The 16,657-nt window shown below is 51.8% G+C and overlaps 6 protein-coding genes and 1 non-coding gene across 9 annotated transcripts; 3 read left to right on the top strand and 4 right to left on the bottom strand.

Moving 5' to 3' along the window:
* Positions 1-702: 702 nt before the first annotated feature.
* H257_15903 (hypothetical protein) lies at positions 703-2,823 on the bottom strand (the record flags this gene model as incomplete). The annotated part of the gene is made up of 10 exons (XM_009844175.1): positions 703-843; positions 897-965; positions 1,115-1,153; positions 1,213-1,252; positions 1,312-1,415; positions 1,481-1,651; positions 1,811-1,924; positions 2,078-2,244; positions 2,536-2,609; positions 2,732-2,823. 10 exons carry the CDS (start codon positions 2,821-2,823, stop codon positions 703-705), a joined length of 1,011 nt encoding a protein of 336 aa, XP_009842477.1.
* Positions 2,824-3,061: 238 nt separating this feature from the next.
* H257_15902 lies at positions 3,062-3,134 on the bottom strand. Its single transcript has one exon. It is a non-coding gene; the product is annotated as a tRNA-Lys (tRNA).
* A 162-nt stretch (positions 3,135-3,296) lies between these two features.
* H257_15901 (hypothetical protein) lies at positions 3,297-3,799 on the top strand. Its single transcript, XM_009844174.1, has 2 exons — positions 3,297-3,593; positions 3,641-3,799. The coding sequence occupies exons 1-2, from the start codon at positions 3,339-3,341 to the stop codon at positions 3,665-3,667; spliced, it is 282 nt and encodes a 93-aa protein (XP_009842476.1). The 5' UTR covers positions 3,297-3,338; the 3' UTR covers positions 3,668-3,799.
* Positions 3,717-4,173, bottom strand: H257_15900 (hypothetical protein). The gene is made up of 3 exons (XM_009844173.1): positions 4,060-4,173; positions 3,922-4,007; positions 3,717-3,868 (listed from the first exon to the last, which is right to left on the bottom strand). The coding sequence occupies exons 1-3, from the start codon at positions 4,153-4,155 to the stop codon at positions 3,856-3,858; spliced, it is 195 nt and encodes a 64-aa protein (XP_009842475.1). The 5' UTR covers positions 4,156-4,173; the 3' UTR covers positions 3,717-3,855.
* Positions 4,174-4,540: 367 nt separating this feature from the next.
* On the top strand, positions 4,541-6,270 carry H257_15899 (hypothetical protein). Its single transcript, XM_009844172.1, has 4 exons — positions 4,541-5,353; positions 5,427-5,605; positions 5,678-5,843; positions 5,900-6,270. The coding sequence occupies exons 1-4, from the start codon at positions 4,592-4,594 to the stop codon at positions 6,245-6,247; spliced, it is 1,455 nt and encodes a 484-aa protein (XP_009842474.1). The 5' UTR covers positions 4,541-4,591; the 3' UTR covers positions 6,248-6,270.
* A 1,509-nt stretch (positions 6,271-7,779) lies between these two features.
* On the bottom strand, positions 7,780-12,304 carry H257_15898 (serine/threonine protein kinase; the record flags this gene model as incomplete). The annotated part of the gene is made up of 8 exons (XM_009844171.1): positions 7,780-9,320; positions 9,443-9,527; positions 9,957-11,316; positions 11,399-11,476; positions 11,549-11,686; positions 11,740-11,808; positions 11,860-11,943; positions 11,994-12,304. The coding sequence occupies 8 exons, from the start codon at positions 12,302-12,304 to the stop codon at positions 7,780-7,782; spliced, it is 3,666 nt and encodes a 1,221-aa protein (XP_009842473.1).
* Positions 12,305-13,137: 833 nt separating this feature from the next.
* On the top strand, positions 13,138-16,606 carry H257_15897 (hypothetical protein). Of its 3 annotated transcripts, none has more exons than XM_009844168.1 (3): positions 13,138-14,032; positions 14,565-15,688; positions 16,207-16,606. In XM_009844168.1, the coding sequence occupies exons 1-3, from the start codon at positions 13,171-13,173 to the stop codon at positions 16,537-16,539; spliced, it is 2,319 nt and encodes a 772-aa protein (XP_009842470.1). In that variant the 5' UTR covers positions 13,138-13,170; the 3' UTR covers positions 16,540-16,606. The 3 variants fall into 3 exon arrangements, with proteins under 3 accessions (XP_009842470.1, XP_009842472.1, XP_009842471.1); XM_009844170.1 differs by having other exon boundaries at positions 14,565-15,792; XM_009844169.1 differs by lacking the exon at positions 16,207-16,606 and having other exon boundaries at positions 14,565-16,124.
* Positions 16,607-16,657: the final 51 nt, after the last annotated feature.

Raw genomic sequence — 16,657 nt, 5'->3', positions numbered from 1 at the left:
CATGCTTTCACTTGTGTCTATGAGATACAGTACCTTGTGTCCACTGGAGTGACCATTGATGGTGCAAGATGAAGTATTGAATAGTAGCACGCTTGTCAAATGCAATCCATGCCTCCTGGGTTTGCGCAACAAAGGTGCCAGGTCCGGTCGTTCCACTCTTGTTCGCCTACTTCACTTTTCACCTTCGATGGTCACTCCAGTAGAGTGGTAAGGTACTGTATCTCATAGACATCAATCAAAGCGTGGCCATGTCAGAAAGGATAGGAACTGGATATACATGGCACGAAAATGTAATGTGTGATCCAGGTCTGCAGGTTCACGTAGTACAACTAAATTTATATAAGCTTGAAATATAGTTCATGCTTCTCGCGAAGTGTCCAAGATGGTAGTACCTCTTCCAAAGGCAAGTTTGCTGATCGTTAAGTAGACAAGAGTCCAATATAACCGAAGTACTTTTTGTAGAATGAGCAAACCCTGGGGCCACATAAATGAGCTCGATATGCGTGTGCCACTTCTGCAGCATTTCCTTACGGTGATTGTCATCATGTTGTCCTTTGTATTGCATCCTTTGAAGCAGCGAATGCATGGCACATGCTTAAGCGTGTAGTCGGACTGGACTTTGAACTCCAAATGCAGGGCCGACGTATGTTTGCACACTCGTCTGTCTGCTCGTAGCTAGCACATATCGCGTTAGACCATACGTCAACCATAAAAGAGCACTCGCCAATGTCTTTCTTTGGTCGAGTCGTCAAACCAGTATCGATGCATGTCGGCCAAGAACGACGTGTCCCAAAACGATAGGCAAAAGTAGGTCGGGGGCAAGTTGGGGGGACTTAAACGCTTCTTCCCACACGACGTGGGAGCCTCCGTCAAGCTCACTCAAGCCACCGCTTGACCACATTTCCGGACCGAAGCACCCGTTCGCTCGTGCGGTGGGCACGGCGTCGGTCCCTGGCTTTGATCATCTGGTATTGGCCACGGCAGCACATGGAATGAAGGGCTGGAGGGGCTGGTCAAGAGTAGCGCGAGGCTCTTCTTGCTTGGGCGGCCAACTCCTATCATGCAATTGTTGCTTAAGGTTCCCATAGCGTCAAATATAGATCGTGGGTAGTACCGTTTCCTTGGTCAAAATCGAAATGTGCGCCATGCACCGCTTGTTGAACGCAATCCGTCGCCCAAACAAATCGAATCGCAAACATGAGACTTGTGTACCACAGTACGGTTCTTGTACACCCGGACAAACGCCGACGTGCTGAGGCCCACGTCAGAGAAACTCGTTCAGCAACAACCTAAACGACACGGATTTCTCACTGGCCAGCCACGATGGACAGCAAGAGAAAGAACCACCCGCGCTCGTCCACCGAGATGTCTCGCCGCATCAAGCGTTGTTTCGACGTCATGTCCCCCAACATGTGCTACATGTTCCGAACCAACGACATCGTTTGTACGAATAGGAACAAACAGTAACACCTAAATTTACATGCGTGCAATATGTCGGCCGTCGAACGTGAAAGGCGTCGAGGTGGTGGATGAGCATTTGAGGTGGTGGATGAGCATTTCGTCGGCTTTGAACCACTTGCCGCGAATATTCTGGCGGATGTCCCCCCATGCACGCAGTGGACGTCGGCACAGTAGTTGAGGAACCCCTTGGCTGTACATGTGTACGTCAAATTGATAGAAGTTATAGTTCGAACGTGATATTCTCATGTGCGCCGAAGTTATAGTTCGAACGCGATATTCTCCGGAATTTATCATGCGCGCTGTCGAAATTGAATGGTGCAGACTTGACACAGGAGTCCAGAAGGCCTACCTGTAGAACTGCCCCTAGACTCTGGCCTTCCGCGGATTCGTCGTTGATGACCACTGTAAAGTCGTCACCCTGCACCTTGTACGAGAGTTTTGCCGTGCCTCGGTCCGCAAAGCCCTCGACGATCCAGAATCCATGCTCAATCGGTAGCGCCCCACTCGGTCTCACAGGGTGGACAGTACCCAATACTATTTGGCTGATATAGATTCAGCTCGTCATAATGTTAGCACGAAGTCGTGGGCAGCATGCTCGCCAAACGCGACTTCGTACTCGTCGTAAAAAGTACTCCTTGTACACCACAATCGTGTCCCCCACCAGCACGATCACGTCGCTCAAGAGGTACGCGATCTTGGCAAAGTACTTTTCCACCTCCACGTTGCGCTGCTTGGTTTCGTCTTTGGTCGAGTGGAACAAGTGTTCGGTCCGGCGAATTTGCACTAACCGTAGTAACGATAACGTCACCAGTGTTTTGGATGTGTCGACGTAACGTTAAGCTCTATTTTTGTACCATGGTCATAAACGGGGTCAACCCGTGTTCCCCTTCGAAATCAATCACGTTGGCTGGGGCCGTCCTGGTAACACATGCAACGACGCATATATAACGAGCATTGCCATGTATCTCGCAAATACTGTACCCATTCACGTTTCGTGCGCGTGCTACATACACTTCGCTGTCGCTCACGAGTGAGAAATGACTTGCAGGCGGTCGTGCAATCGATAATATCGACCCGACGGCGTGTGCAGCAACGAAATGATCTCCTTCGACCCTTCTTCCGTCCTCACGCGGCGTGCGTCCACGAGTCTAGCCCACGCAGCGAACCGGACATCTACATTGTGATAAGTGGGGGTGCCATGTGGTGTATAGCCTGAACCTGAGGGTCTGAGCCTCGGAGCACCTGAAAGCGCAAGACAGAATAACAATACATGAGGTACACCAGTTGGTTGGACGACAGACCTCGTACGAGCTTAAGCAGCGCGGCCACGACCACATCGCCCACTTGGATGGACGCGGTCATGACCTACGGTGAAGTTCTTACTGAAGTGACATGCCGTGCGTTGGCCCCAACGATCCACCCTTGGATTCAATTGCGTGGGGCCCGAAGACACGTGCAAAAGCGTAGCGGGGGTAGCCATAGAAGCGCGTGCGATGGTTCCAATTTGTCAATAACGGTAGAGACACTGAATATCAAACAAACGACCGAATCAATAATGTCATCAGAATTTTGATAGGACCCTAAAACAAGGGAAAAAGGACTCCCACTGCGGGGCTCGAACCCGCGACCACAGGATTAAAAGTCCTGCGCTCTACCAACTGAGCTAAACGGGATCGCTTACTATTAAGTAATTATCGTAGTATATATTTTACACGTTAACGAATACATCGACATTATTTTATTACCATGACGATACCATTCAATTGTACTTCGAAGTATGTAACATTTCAATAATATTATTGCTGAGCCAGCCACCAGTGAAATGCCGAGTTTGGCGTGGCTGTGGTAATGTTAGAATCTGCACAAGTCGAATCATCATGTCGGCTCGGATAACCAAGCAGCTGCTAAAGGCGTCGACGACGATGATTGACGTGCCTGCGAAGAAGACCCCTAAAGGTGTTGCCAAGCCTGGCACCAATGTGAAGGTGGTCAAGTCGTCGAAGAAGCCCAAACGAGCCCGTCATTACTTGGAAGAAGCCGAGACAGCGCGATCGACTGCCGATAACACCGTCAAGAACTTGCGCATCATCAAGCGTGCTACCAACCCAAAAGCGCAAGCTGTGATGCAAAAGGTAAGACCCTACAGTGTAACGCAGGGATGGGTGGTAACGCGGCGTAGATTCTGCAGGCTTCTTTGAAGAAGTAGTTGCCAGTCCACGACCTATTTAGAGTTCCTCGGCGACCAGGGTCGACCATTGTCAATTTGCAGCAACTAGAAATCTTAGCGCTTAAGAATATCCCCTTTCGATGGAATTTTGAAATGTATGCATGAGTTCTATGTGAATTCTTGGCAACATTATGGCATAAGGGGGCTTGCGCCTTGTAGTTTACAAGTTACTTGGTAGCACTACAAGCTCCATTCTCGTTAGATGTGACGCGTTGCACCATAACAATTCGTACCTTGCGTCGATGGGCTTGGTCACGGTGGCCTTGATACCGCTTTCATGCACATTTACCTTGACCGTGTCGAGGCCAGCAAAGTCGTCCTGCACAACCAAGCATCATAAGCACGTTTGACATGTGAGCTGTCTACAGTACCTTGGACAGCTGTGACACCGTGTAGGTGAATACGGAGATGGCAAACGTGGCCAGGCCGCCGGCCAGGATAAGGTTGTTCTTGAGTTGGGGTTTCATGAGTGTGTGGTGGAATGCGAAAATGCATCAGTGTTCATCCGGTTAATGTGAGTGGTTTCCGGTGAAATACTCTTTGGAAGGGTATCACCTCTGTTTAACAACGTCTTTGTGAATATACGTGAGTCTCTTCGAGTAATTCAAGGATACATTCCTGATCCTTGTTGTTAAATCCAGGGAATGCACTGGACCACATCACCATAAAAACACTTGGATCCACTATGATGTTACACCATGGTACAAATGGTTTTGAACCCCTCAGAGTATACTGAAACCAAGTCAAAATCCACGGATAAACATGCAGCCAGGCAGCGTATTTATGTCCTCATTTTGTCCAATCATATCGCGTCGTCGGAGTTAACATTTGTGATAAACACAATGATTGCACGCTCGAACCAATTACAGTCGACTCATCAGCTGTCAGCATTGTCGATTCGTCATGCTGAGCCTTACCGACCTCTTTGCCGAGCACACGCAGCTCCTTGTAGGCTTCGCCTTGGCGTTCCTGATCGTGCTGTACTTGGCCACGCCCAAGAAGCATGCCGGGAAGAACTTGCCGCCCGTGTTGCCGTACTGGATTCCGTTCGTCGGGTCATTTCCTTCGTTCGCCAAGAACCCCATCGAGATGGTACTTGCCGGGTACAAGCTCAAGGGACCTTGCTTCACGGCCAAGATGTTTGGCCAAGACTTGACCTTCCTCATTGGACCTCTTGCGCACGAAGCGTTCTATAAACCCAACGACGACTACTTGAGCCAGGCCGAAGTGTACCAACTCATGACACCGGTGTTCGGTCCTGGACTCGTGTACGACGCTACGCCCAAGCGCCGCGCCCAGCAGATGCAGTTCATGGCCAACGGTCTCCGTGTCTCCCGCATGAAGAAGTATGTGGAGAAGATCCGCATGGAAACCGAGGCGTACTTCGGCGCGTACCCTGCCGAGTCGACCGTGAGCTTGAAGAAGGCGTTTGCAGAGCTGGCAATTTTGACCGCGAGCCGCGCCTTGCTGGGCGACGAAGTCCGCGAGCACTTGTTTAAGGAAGTGAGCAGCTTGTACTGCGACCTGGACGGCGGCACCACCGCGTTCAGCTTTTTCTTCCCGTACGCGCCGACGCCAGCTCATAACCGCCGCGACGCCGCCCGCGCCAAGATGGTCAGTCTCTTCACTGGTGTGATCAAGGCCCGCCGCGAATCTGGCAAGCGCGTACGTAGTGCCATACAAATCTGTTCAATTGTGTCTGCATGTCTGTCCCCACTCATGACCGACGGATATGTAGGCGGACGATATCCTAGACACGTTTATGAACTCCGAGTACAAGGACACCCCCGGCGTCAACATTCCTGACGAGCACATCGTGGGTCTGTTGATTGCGCTCTTGTTTGCTGGCCAACACACGAGCTCGCTGACGCTGACGTGGGCCGTGATCGAGTTGGTCATGCTGCAACCGACCATGATGTACGTATAACGAGCTGCTGTGTGCCACCCCCGTGTAACTAACTGACCAACTGGTGCGACGCTGGTGCTTAGTGAAAAGATCTTGCACGAACAACACCAAGTGCTGGGCGATGCCGGCAACGACGGGCTCACGTTCGATAACCTCAACAACATGCCCGTACTGCACGCGTGCATCAAGGAAACGCTGCGGTTGACGCCGCCGTTGATCCTGCTCATGCGCAAAGTGATGAAAGACATTGTACGGATATAGATACATATATGTGTCCGGTTTGTAACGACACCTTGGCTCCGTAGACATGCGGCGAGTACACGATTCCGGCGGGGCACCTCGTGTTTTCGTCGCCGGCGGCCGCGAATCGCATTTCCGACTACTGGTCCAACCCCGACTCGTACGACCCCATGCGCTTCCTCGACGGACGCAACGAAGAAGACAAGGTCCCGTACACGAACGTGAGCTTTGGCGGCGGCATGCACGGATGTATGGGCCAGCAGTACGCGTACATCCAAGTCAAGATCATTCTGAGCATTTTCTTCCGCCAATTCAACGTCGAAGTGCTCGACAAGAACTTCCCCAAGCAGGATTTCACGGCGCTGGTCGTGCCCCCCGTGGGCGAGACCCTGGCCCGTGTCACACGAAAGTAATCATAATTTTTTATGACTTATCCTTTGTTGACTTATTCATACAGTAATGTTGATGACCATCATCACCACGTTTGACGAGACTAGCCTGCTTGTACTAGTAACGTTATCCTCGAGAGAGGGATCGAACCTACCGTATACCCCCCGCTTCAATACAGTGTACCTATGAAAGTGAAATCTGATCACAATCCAAGCGGTACCTTGAAAACTACTAGTATTCAGGCATGCGCATTGGTCTAAATCCATCACAGGAGTTACATTTCATTGGATGAAAATAATTAACGCATGGTGATTGGATATTTCTGTCCAATTAGAGACAACTAGGTACAACCGGAACCATGAAAATGCTCGTCATTGGCCGATATGTTCCAAACCGGTACAGGTGGAGAAATCATAGGTATGTACTGAAGCGGGGGGTATACGGTAGGCAGTACTACTACTACAGTAGTAGTTCAGTTGACAACGATGTGATTGTGAACTCATACTTTTTTAGAGCCTGTTCCAAGTAGAATTGGAAAAAAACGAAAAATGGGGTGACAAAATATTTCATCCCATTTTCTACCCATGCTATGATCATGATTGATTGGACATAAATCATTAGACTAAGATGCATGCTGATTGGTCAATAACACAGTGTTGTCGGCGATGCACAGAAAGGTGTGGCGGGTGCAGCGCAGGTGGCGCGTGAACCATCCGTCGTATGTGCCATCGGTCTTGACTTGCTGCCACGTGGTACTGGGTACGACAACAGTGTTGATGCCAGGGGCGCGGTTGCTACGTTCGTCGATCGAAAGGCGGCGCCAACGGCAGCAACTCACGCTGCAGTGGTCGAGTCCATGATGTCAAATTGAAAAGTTGGAATGGGATTGGGATCAATGATTGGATAGTGGGCATCCATTATTAGCCAGTCATTGGCGAAATAGCTGAGGTGCCCAAAATGGGATGAAATGGGGTCATGTACCCCATTTTGAAAAATGGATTTTGTAATGAGTTGGGGAGCGTTTTGATTGGGTAATGCCCATTTTGAAAAGTACTTGGAACAGGCTCTTAGATGCATGCGGGCAATAGTTAACGTTAATAAACGAAGTAATACGTCCCCATGACATTACACCAGGGAAGATTCAATTTGCATATAATTAATAAAAAGTGCGATACTTCTCGATTTATGCGTGTCATCCTTGCGCAGGGGCCATGCTAATCTTCTCTGTATCGTTCCAATTTTTACGGATGACCCCCGAAGGGGTTCCTGTTGGTCACGAAATGTTAGTCGTACCAGTCATGTCAATTGGTCCCGAGTTCGATCCCGGCAATTCCCATATTGTATTCGTTGGCGTGCCGGTTGGAACGATATTATCCGGACGATAGGAAAAACTTAGAGGCCACAACACGACATTTGAACAATGTTGACGTGTGACCCATCATGTTCAAGCAGCACCATACAAACAAGCACAGATCGAAGCATGCATTTTACAAAGAACGAATTGGACAAGGCGGAAGTACGGCTTCGAGTGACAAGCCAACTGATGTCGCTCGCTTTAGAGACGCTGGGTCGTCGTGGATGATGATGTTGTTGGGGTGCTGGGATTTTTCGGACGGGGTGATGCATGACTGTTCCTTCTACTACGTCGCGAGACTTGAGAACCGCCATCTACTAACTGCTGCGATACAGTCTTGTGTTCGCCCTTAAAGTGTTTCTTGGACGCTGTGTGGCCCGTCGAGTTGATCCGTGTGTCGAGATCGTTTCGTTCATGCTGCTGCTGGTGTAATGTGGTCGACGACCGGGCGGCTTCGTGGATTTCAATAGCTACAGATGGCACAGCACTTTGCACCGATGTATTTTTCTTCACACGGTAGACCAACGCCACACCGGCTTTTGTGACACTCCGTCGTCTTACATGGGCAGTCGTGGCACCAACTGGTGGTGCTAATTCTTCTTCCTTTGGCGTTGCTGTGCTGCTGCTGTGTTTGTGCTTGGTTTTGTGGTCCTTTACCTTTGCCGTGTTGGCCTTTTTTTGTAGAGTCATCCGTTTCTTCTTCGTCGTTGGCGATGCTGGCTGTGCTAGCGGATGATTGTGGGCAAGGTCGTTCACGCGGTTCGACGGCGGTGGCGCCGGAAATGGCAACGAGTGATGATGCTTCGACGGCGGATCTTGGTTGGGTGAAACGACAGGCGTTGGCACGGCATGCTCCTCGGCTGTCGTCGCTGCAGTCTTGGCCGATCTTTGATCCGACGTGATGCTGTTCGTGGATGCTTTCGCGTCGGTTGGGATCATGTGACCGCTTTTATGGTCGAACAACATCTTGTGGTTGTGCTCGCGTTTGAGAATGCGTACGGGGGGGTCCACAGATGGCTGATCTGCCGTGGACTGCCGCCATGGCGACGCGCCGCTTGTCCAGGCGGGGACAGGAGCATCTGTGGGCCGATATTGGCCTCGGTCGTGGTGGTGGTGGACATTGCCTGCACGCCCGTGTAGTGATTCCCCACTTCGTTGACACGACTTTGCACGGCATACTTTGCTTGTGAACGCATCGTATGGTTGGGGACACTCGTGGGGGGGAATGTGAACTTTTGCAGATTCATGTTGCACCGCCATGCCGTCCTCTATCGCTTCGTCGCCCCACTTGCCAGAATTGGCCTCGTACCGTGCCGATGCTGCCGGTGACACCGGGGCGGTTGCATGAGTCTCGTCCACGGCATCGTCGTCCCAACGCCCTGACGTGGTTCGGAAGATGTCTCCAGTGGCAGTCTCATGTTCGCGAACGGGGGACAGGGCGGGATGAGTAGTTGGCTCGTGGTGGTGTTGTTGCAGTAAGGTTCGCTTGAGAATCCAAGGCACGACGACAGCATGTTTTGAGGACACGGGTGTGGTCTCGGGCGTTGTTGCAACGGGTTGCTGCTGCACGACAGGTGCTGCAGCTTGCGGTTCCGACCATCCCATCTTGCTACCACCGCTGGTTTGCCCAAGTTGCCCTTGCACACTGTTTTCCATCTTCAAGCTGGGTGTATTGATCGGCGTCGGGGCGGTCACCTTAATGGCATTCGATTTGGCAACATTGTTGAATCGGCCCCATTTCCCTACCAACAACACGCTTCGATTGCTCGCGTATATCCCACCTACAATGAGTACATGCAGACTTGAGAACACACTCCTTCGCCATCATCGTCATCCTTCGTATGCACATCAAACAATGTCGTACGGGAGTCGCTGCCTCTGGGATGCGCTGAGGATGGTCTGTCCATGGGCAAGAGTGCAGTGATGCAGTTGATACCTTGGCGGAAGAGCTACATCACAAATGTCATCCATCTGTCTTCGTGCATTCTCATGATATACCTTCTTCGATGTTGCCACAACCCCGCGAGAAGTTTTGTACCTTCCTCGCTTCAATATGAATTTTAATCATTTGGTCGCTGTGGTATACAAATGTGCATATATATGTATGCAATCGTATAAAAAAGACCTCCGCCACTTCAAGTTGAGATTTCATGTACTTGATGTTTGTATCGAAATGTCGGAAAGATCCCGCCAATATTTTTAATAATACCTAATGTTATTTTAATTAACAGTAAATTCCTCTTGCCAGACCCTTGGCAACAGTCACACGAATGACGCCGACGGGATCATCTCCATGTACATTCAGGTCTCATGGCATCGCGAATAAAGGAATCGTTGCATGTTAATGGCGTCTACCGACACTGTGTGAGTAGCTCTACCACTTCTGAGGGCATGGGTCGTTTGAGCGGGTCTCGTTCGAGGCAGCGGCTAACCAACGTCTTGAACTCGACTGGCACATTCGCGTCGAATTCGAAGGGAACGATCGGTGTGATCGTGTCTGTAAGCAAGTGCATCACCGCGACGTCGGCGCGGACGGGTCCTCGTGCGCGCCACGACGCGGCATGCGGTCGGACGCGGGTCACAATCTCGCCAAACACGACGCCCATTGAAAACACTCGTGCAGCAGAACTACTTCCTTGCGACGGATCTTCATGACGCACGACTTCTGGGGCTGTCCATGCTAACACATTCGTACCGAACTGACGGACTGGCGGGACGCCCGACACGTCCAGGTACCCCATGAGGTTGGCTTGGCATGTCCTGGCGGAATCGTCCACCACGACGAAGTCGCTCGCAGTCCATGGAACTTGCATGCTCCCATCTTCCCACTGCACGTCTTGGAGGTACACGGCAGCGCGGGCAACATCGAGGCACCACTTCTTTTGCCGTTCCCATGTGATAGCTTCCGATTTTCGTTTCGTGGGGTCTTGCGACAACAGCGCCGCCAACGACCACACGGCAGTGGTAGTACTACTATTGGACGTACTAGTAGTACTAACACCCGACGTCGGCCCAAAGAGCGCACACACGGACGTGGACGAGAGCTTGATCGCCCCTAGAAGCGGCAACACATTCGCATGCTGCAACGAGGCGAGGAGCGGCAGGCGCCGCACAAACAACCGACTGCTCGCACTGGTGCCGAGGTTGTCGCTGGCTTCCGCATCCGCCATGACATTCAGCTCCAGCTTCTGCACCAGCACCTTGATCGTGCTGTTGTACTCTGCCGTGAAGAGCCCGCACGACGACTTCTTCAGTGACCGGAGCTCCGTGCGCGGCAGGATGGCATAGCCGCGATGGTCTTCCAGGGGGAACGAAGCTTCATCCGAGGAAGAAGTCGACAGAGGGGGTGGAGCAAATCGAGGGGTGGTCACTGGCTCCGACTTGTACTCCCCCGATGCCCCGCCGCCGCCGTCATCGTCGCCGTCATTGCCCCCCAGGGAAGAGCTCGTGCGCCGCGACGTGGTTCGTCCGAGCAACGGGGGCGCTTTGCGGCGACGACGACGATCAATGTACAGGTATGTCAAGCCAACAAGGATGACGAAAGCACACGCCGCCGCGCTTCCGGCCACGATGGCGCCGTCGTTGGACGAGCCAGGGGCAGATGGAACGGCAGGTGTAGATGGAGGGGGGGTGGGGGACGAAGGCGGTAGCGTGTCGTCGAGGATAAAGGACGATAAGGTGGAGGCGTCGATGGACTGCCTTGTGTTGGTCATGTTGATGGGGTTGCCCTTTAGATTACTACACAAACATGGTCGTGAGATGTCAATATGACGTTTCGATGACATGTCATCGTGATGCAAACAAGAAGTAGTGTATGTACATGCGAACGGTTGGCGACGTTTTCACAAAGGTGAGCAGCGACGCCGGGATTTCCGTGAAGTGGTTGGTGGACAAGTCACTATGACAAATCAATCGCACGACTGGTCAGTATGCTGAGGATGCCGAATGACAATCGATGGACTGTACGTACATGGTCTGAAGCTGTGGGGTCGACGATACGTCCAGGACAAAGGTGTTTGTGAGGTCGCTGTTGGTGATGACAAGCGTGGTCAGCTGTGTTCCATTGAGGGTCACTCCCGTGGAAGGAAAGGCGCAACGGTCAATAGACCTAATGATGACATGTCAAGCAATCATTGACAGATGTATATGATGGATCCGTACAGTGTTGCCAGGGATGCAGGAAGTTGCGTCGGAGTGGCTGGTTGACCGACGGTCACGTTTGTGAGATTCCTAGAACAGGTGCATGACGAGGGGGTCTGTCATGGCGCTGGTGGTTCGTACAATGAGGTCAACAGGGTTAGCGGAGCCACTGCATCGAAGCGGAATTGAAAATCGCGCGATGATGCAGAAGTGCCGCGAAGGGATCTACAGAAATGATGCATGACGATGCCAGGGATACAACGGCCGTGTCGTACAAACTCGTGACGAGCTTCGGTGCTTCGGGTCCGAGGTCACCAAGGGTCCCAAACGAGCCCGACGCCATCAGAACGTCGTCGGTCGTGGTCGCGGCTACTGAATCGGTGGTATCGACAATATCAATCCTCACCGTGGGCCGCACCTCGAAGCATTGGTAGGTACTTCTGGAGCATTGCGCACACCACTGAGCATTGTATGGGGGATTGTTCACGGCAATGGTCACTTTGAACCCGCACGAGATTGATGACAGGTCCTTGGTCATCACCAGAGTCGTGCTTAGAAGCAGCACGAGGGTCTTCATAGCCAGCATGCCTTCTTTGTATATCTTTGTTTCCTTGACGGCGGACGACGGAATACCGTGGTGGCGGCCAGCGTTGCAGTGCGAAACGACTCCGGTAATGGGTCGATTGAATAATCAAACGCGCACGAATTAAAATACACACACACTCAACGTACTACAATACAAATAGTAAGTGAAAGACTGACGTTTTCGAATTAAAATACTCGGCGAGACGGTTTCAACACATATGTCCAGCAGTACTTCAAGATCACACAATATTTTTTCGCGGAGTCGACGATTGTGTCCAACGGCCTCCGTGGACTCTCCGACTGTCAAGCCCATGGAGGTAGTATCTCCATATGGGCTTGGGCTTGACAATGCAATGCTTCCTCACCCAACGTCAAAGCGTCGTGTGTGTTGCCTTGGCTGAAATGCCCATCGTACATTCACACGCCCAATGTCACGCACCATGACGTGTTGAGCCTTTCTCAAGCTTGGACATTACGACATGTGCGTTTGTGGTTTTACTGTTGCATCGCAGTTCAGTTCCCAGCCCCGCATGAACCCCATGTAACTCATCGCATTACACGGCATGGAGCGAAACGAGTGGTGTGCAACTGCTCAGGCAAGTGACATTCACCCACGACGACGACACATTGTATTGTCTGGGCTCAAACGCCGTATGATGCTCGTCACCTATAAACAACCAACTTTTCACAAAATTTTCTGACTTCAATTTCGTATAACTACATTAATTGTACGTTAAATAATAAAACCTCCACTCTTCGATTTGGCCAGTTGGAAGTTTTTAGATCATACAAGGGAAATTATATTTATCCGGAATACCGGATACACATCCATGGTGCAACCCCAAGTTTTGGTTGCCTACCTGAACCATGGCCGCGCCGACGACGGCGCCCCCACGTAGCCCTCCATCCGTCGCACGGAAGGACACGAGGGCACTATCTCTGCATGCCAGCATCCTCCTTGGAGGCATTTGCATCCTTGCTGTGGCGATCAGACTCTTCTCCGTAGCCCAGTGGGGCAGCGTGATTCATGAGTTCGACCCACAATTCAATTTTCGCACGACCAAGTTCCTCGCCACCAACTCGTTCTCCGAGTTTCTCAACTGGTTCGACGATCGCGCGTGGTATCCTCTCGGTCGTGTCGTTGGCGGGACACTGTACCCCGGCCTCATGCTCATCTCTGCGTCAGTATATCGCATTCTGCACTTTCTTGGGTTGCCGGTGTCGATCCTGCACATTTGCGTGTTCTTCGCTCCGTTTTTCGCCGCGGCGACCGCCCTGGCCACGTATGCGCTCACGTTCCACGTCACCCAGCGCCAACGCACCGCCCTGATCGCGGCATTCTTCATGAGCATCGCGCCAGCGTACATTTCTCGCTCCGTGGGCGGGTCATACGACAACGAAGGCGTGGCCATCTTCCTGCTCGTGCTCGTCTTCTACCTCTGGGTCCGATCAGTGGACTCTGGCCGCATGGTCGACGCCGCCGTGACGTCGTTGGCGTACTTTGGCATGGTGCTGTCCTGGGGCGGCTACGTATTTCTCATCAACGTTATCCCCATCCATGTGCTGGCGCTGGTGCTCTCCGGGCGGTACTCGCCGCGGTTGTATGTGGCGTACAGCACGTTTTACATCTTGGCCACGCTCTTCGCCATGCAAGTGCCGTTTGTCGGGTTCAACGTGATTCAAAAGGCCGAAACCCTCGGCTCCCACGGCGTATTTGGCATCCTCCAAAGTAGGTCCTTCTTCTGCCATCGCTCTTTAATTCCGTGTTTATTTATTTATATTCACTGGTCGTATATCGGTTGCATTGTATTGTGAACTCGCTATGCACTTCCAAAATTAGTGTGTCTACTCAAGGTTGAATCACGCTGGAGTTCTGATTGGTTAAATATACTTGTCCTCCTTTCTGTAAGAGCCAATCAAATCCACTCAAAATTTGGATATTGGCCAATAGCGTCGAATCGTGATTCGAGTCGACGGGGTCTGGAAATCCGTATCGAATATACCACAATATAATGTATGTTTGTGTTTGAATGAATCAATGAAATGGAGTTTATATTATATATTTGTGTGGGTCGAATGATTATGATTCTAATTCTATTCATAACACTGGTTACATTATTTCTACATAGTACTACACAATCATCAATGCCCATACCTATTTCTTCTTATTACGTTAATATGTGATGAATGCACTTGTAGGTATATATATATATTACGTACGCTGTGAATCCAATCGCCATGATTGTGTTGTTGCTTTGTAGTTGTGGCCTTTGCCAAATGGCTCGAAAGTCTTCTTGGCGTGCACATCCACCGCCTTCGCGCCGCGATCGTCCAAGTCGGGTTGGCGGGGGCCGGCGTCGTGGTCGTGGTCGCCGTGGTCTTGCAGGTCACGGGGGTGCTTCAGTGGTCTGGCCGCAGCCTCACCCTTCTCGACCCGACGTACGCGTCCAAGTACATTCCCATCATCGCGTCCGTGAGCGAACACCAGCCGTCGGCATGGTCTGGGTTTTACATGGCATTCGGGCCGTCGCTGCTCGTTGTGCCGCTGGGGCTTTACTTTTTATTTGAAGAGGCGCCGCTGACGTCTGCAAAGCTGTTTGTGCTGCTCTACTCGGCATTTGCGTGGTACTTCGCGGGCGTGATGAATCGGCTCGTGCTGACGCTGGCCCCCGCCACGTGCGTCGTGGCCGCCGTCGGGGTCTCCAACACCCTCGACACGCTCTTCTTCTACCTCCGTCGCGACAAACCGGCCTCCTTGAGCGAATCTCACGGGTTTCCGGGCGAAGAGGCCGAAGTGGCGGCCGTCGCGCGCGACCTCGAGCGCAAGCGCGCCGCGGTGGTCGCCCAATATGGCAATGCCAACTCGATCCCGGCGCACCTCTTGGAACAGCCAGATGTGTTTGGCGACTCGATCGCGCTGCTAATACACGTCGTGTCATTCAATCGACCGATGCCCGGCCGGAACCGCAAGACCCCAGGGGGACTGCAAGCCGTGGTCGTGGGGGTCGCGCTCGTCCTGGTGTGGCAGCTTCTGCACGCGTCGTCCGTGGCCAACCGCGCGTACTCGAGCACGTCGCTCGTTCACGAGAGCCGCAACCGGACCACCGGCGCCGAGATCGTACACGACGACTTTCGGGAAGCATTTGGGTGGCTGCGGCACAACTCGGCCCCGGATGCGGTCGTGCTGTCGTGGTGGGACTACGGGTACCAGCTGTCGTCGTACGCGAACCGGACGGTGCTCGTGGACAACAACACGTGGAATAACACGCACATCGCGACCGTCGGCCGCGTCTTTGCCTCCACCGAAGCCGCCGCCGTGCCGATTCTGCACAGTCTCAACGTCGACTATGTGTTTTTGCTGTTTGGCGGCGCCAGCGGCTACGGGGTAGTATTGATTATATTGTTGTCTTTGTGTAGCCTACACTGTGGACTTGTGTTTGTTTTGCCAAATGTATCGATTATCATCGCCGGTGCTTCTTGTACGGATAAGTAAGTGTGGATGCAACAAGGGGTCCCTGTATTATGTGGTGATTGGTATCACACGAATTGAAGTCACACACTAATTCGATGTTAATCCGGGTGTCCTGCAATCATCTGATTGGCTCCTTAGTTTGGCCGATTCGCGATTCGTTTGTACATATTTGATAGTGTCGATTCCTTCTCCATGTCGCTCCAGTTTTGAATAAACACATAACAATATATATATATATGGACCTATCAAATCTATGCACAAGTGTGTACCACATGTATACATACACTCGAGGTTGTCGTGTGGTGTTTATGTGTGGGTTGAGTGTCCACTGGTTTGTTGGAATGTCGGTGGACTAAACCATATATTGTTAATGTTGCTGTTGACGAAACCATAAATTATATATATATATTATATATTATATATATATATAGGGCGACGACTTGGACAAGTTTTCGTGGTTTCTCCGCATCGCACAAGGCGTGTTTCCGGATACGGTGGATTTGGACAAGTTCCTCGTGAATGGGTACGCGGACGCGGGCGAGTCGGCGACGGCGGCCATGAAGGAGTGTTTGTTGTACAAGCTCAGCTACTACCGGTTCGACGAGTACGTTGCCGACCCGACAAAGCCCGTCAAGGGCTTCGATCGCAACCGGCAGCGCCAGCAGCGAACCAGCCCCATCCACCTCTCGCATTTCGAAGAAGTGTTTACGTCGGAAGCGTGGATTGTGCGGATTTTCAAACTGCGCCGAGACATTTTGCACTAGATTGTTCCATACCCAGTATTGGACTCGACTAAGTAAGTACAGTGTCATACAGTGGGGTTTCCGAGGATATTAGTTTGTACTTGCTCTTTCGTCTAACAAGCAGCCAAACAGCCATCGC

The sequence above is a fragment of the Aphanomyces astaci genome, assembly GCF_000520075.1.
Source record: "Aphanomyces astaci strain APO3 unplaced genomic scaffold supercont1.76, whole genome shotgun sequence".
NCBI classification, from domain to species: domain Eukaryota; phylum Oomycota; class Saprolegniomycetes; order Saprolegniales; family Verrucalvaceae; genus Aphanomyces; species Aphanomyces astaci.
The sequence above is the reverse complement of the archived record's forward strand: the minus strand, read 5'-3'. Positions and strand labels throughout refer to the sequence as shown.

Coding starts and splice junctions, on each gene's coding strand:
- H257_15897 (XM_009844168.1), top strand. CDS start 13,171: ATGGCCGCGCCGACGACGGCGCCCCCACGTAGCCCTCCATCCGTCGCA. Junction 14,033..14,564: donor CGTATTTGGCATCCTCCAAA/GTAGGTCCTTCT, acceptor GTTGCTTTGTAG/TTGTGGCCTTTGCCAAATGG. Junction 15,689..16,206: donor GCGGCGCCAGCGGCTACGGG/GTAGTATTGATT, acceptor ATATATATATAG/GGCGACGACTTGGACAAGTT.
- H257_15900 (XM_009844173.1), bottom strand. CDS start 4,155: ATGAAACCCCAACTCAAGAACAACCTTATCCTGGCCGGCGGCCTGGCC. Junction 4,008..4,059: donor CGGTGTCACAGCTGTCCAAG/GTACTGTAGACA, acceptor TTGGTTGTGCAG/GACGACTTTGCTGGCCTCGA.
- H257_15899 (XM_009844172.1), top strand. CDS start 4,592: ATGCTGAGCCTTACCGACCTCTTTGCCGAGCACACGCAGCTCCTTGTA. Junction 5,354..5,426: donor GCCGCGAATCTGGCAAGCGC/GTACGTAGTGCC, acceptor ACGGATATGTAG/GCGGACGATATCCTAGACAC. Junction 5,606..5,677: donor ATGCTGCAACCGACCATGAT/GTACGTATAACG, acceptor GCTGGTGCTTAG/TGAAAAGATCTTGCACGAAC.
- H257_15901 (XM_009844174.1), top strand. CDS start 3,339: ATGTCGGCTCGGATAACCAAGCAGCTGCTAAAGGCGTCGACGACGATG. Junction 3,594..3,640: donor CGCAAGCTGTGATGCAAAAG/GTAAGACCCTAC, acceptor AACGCGGCGTAG/ATTCTGCAGGCTTCTTTGAA.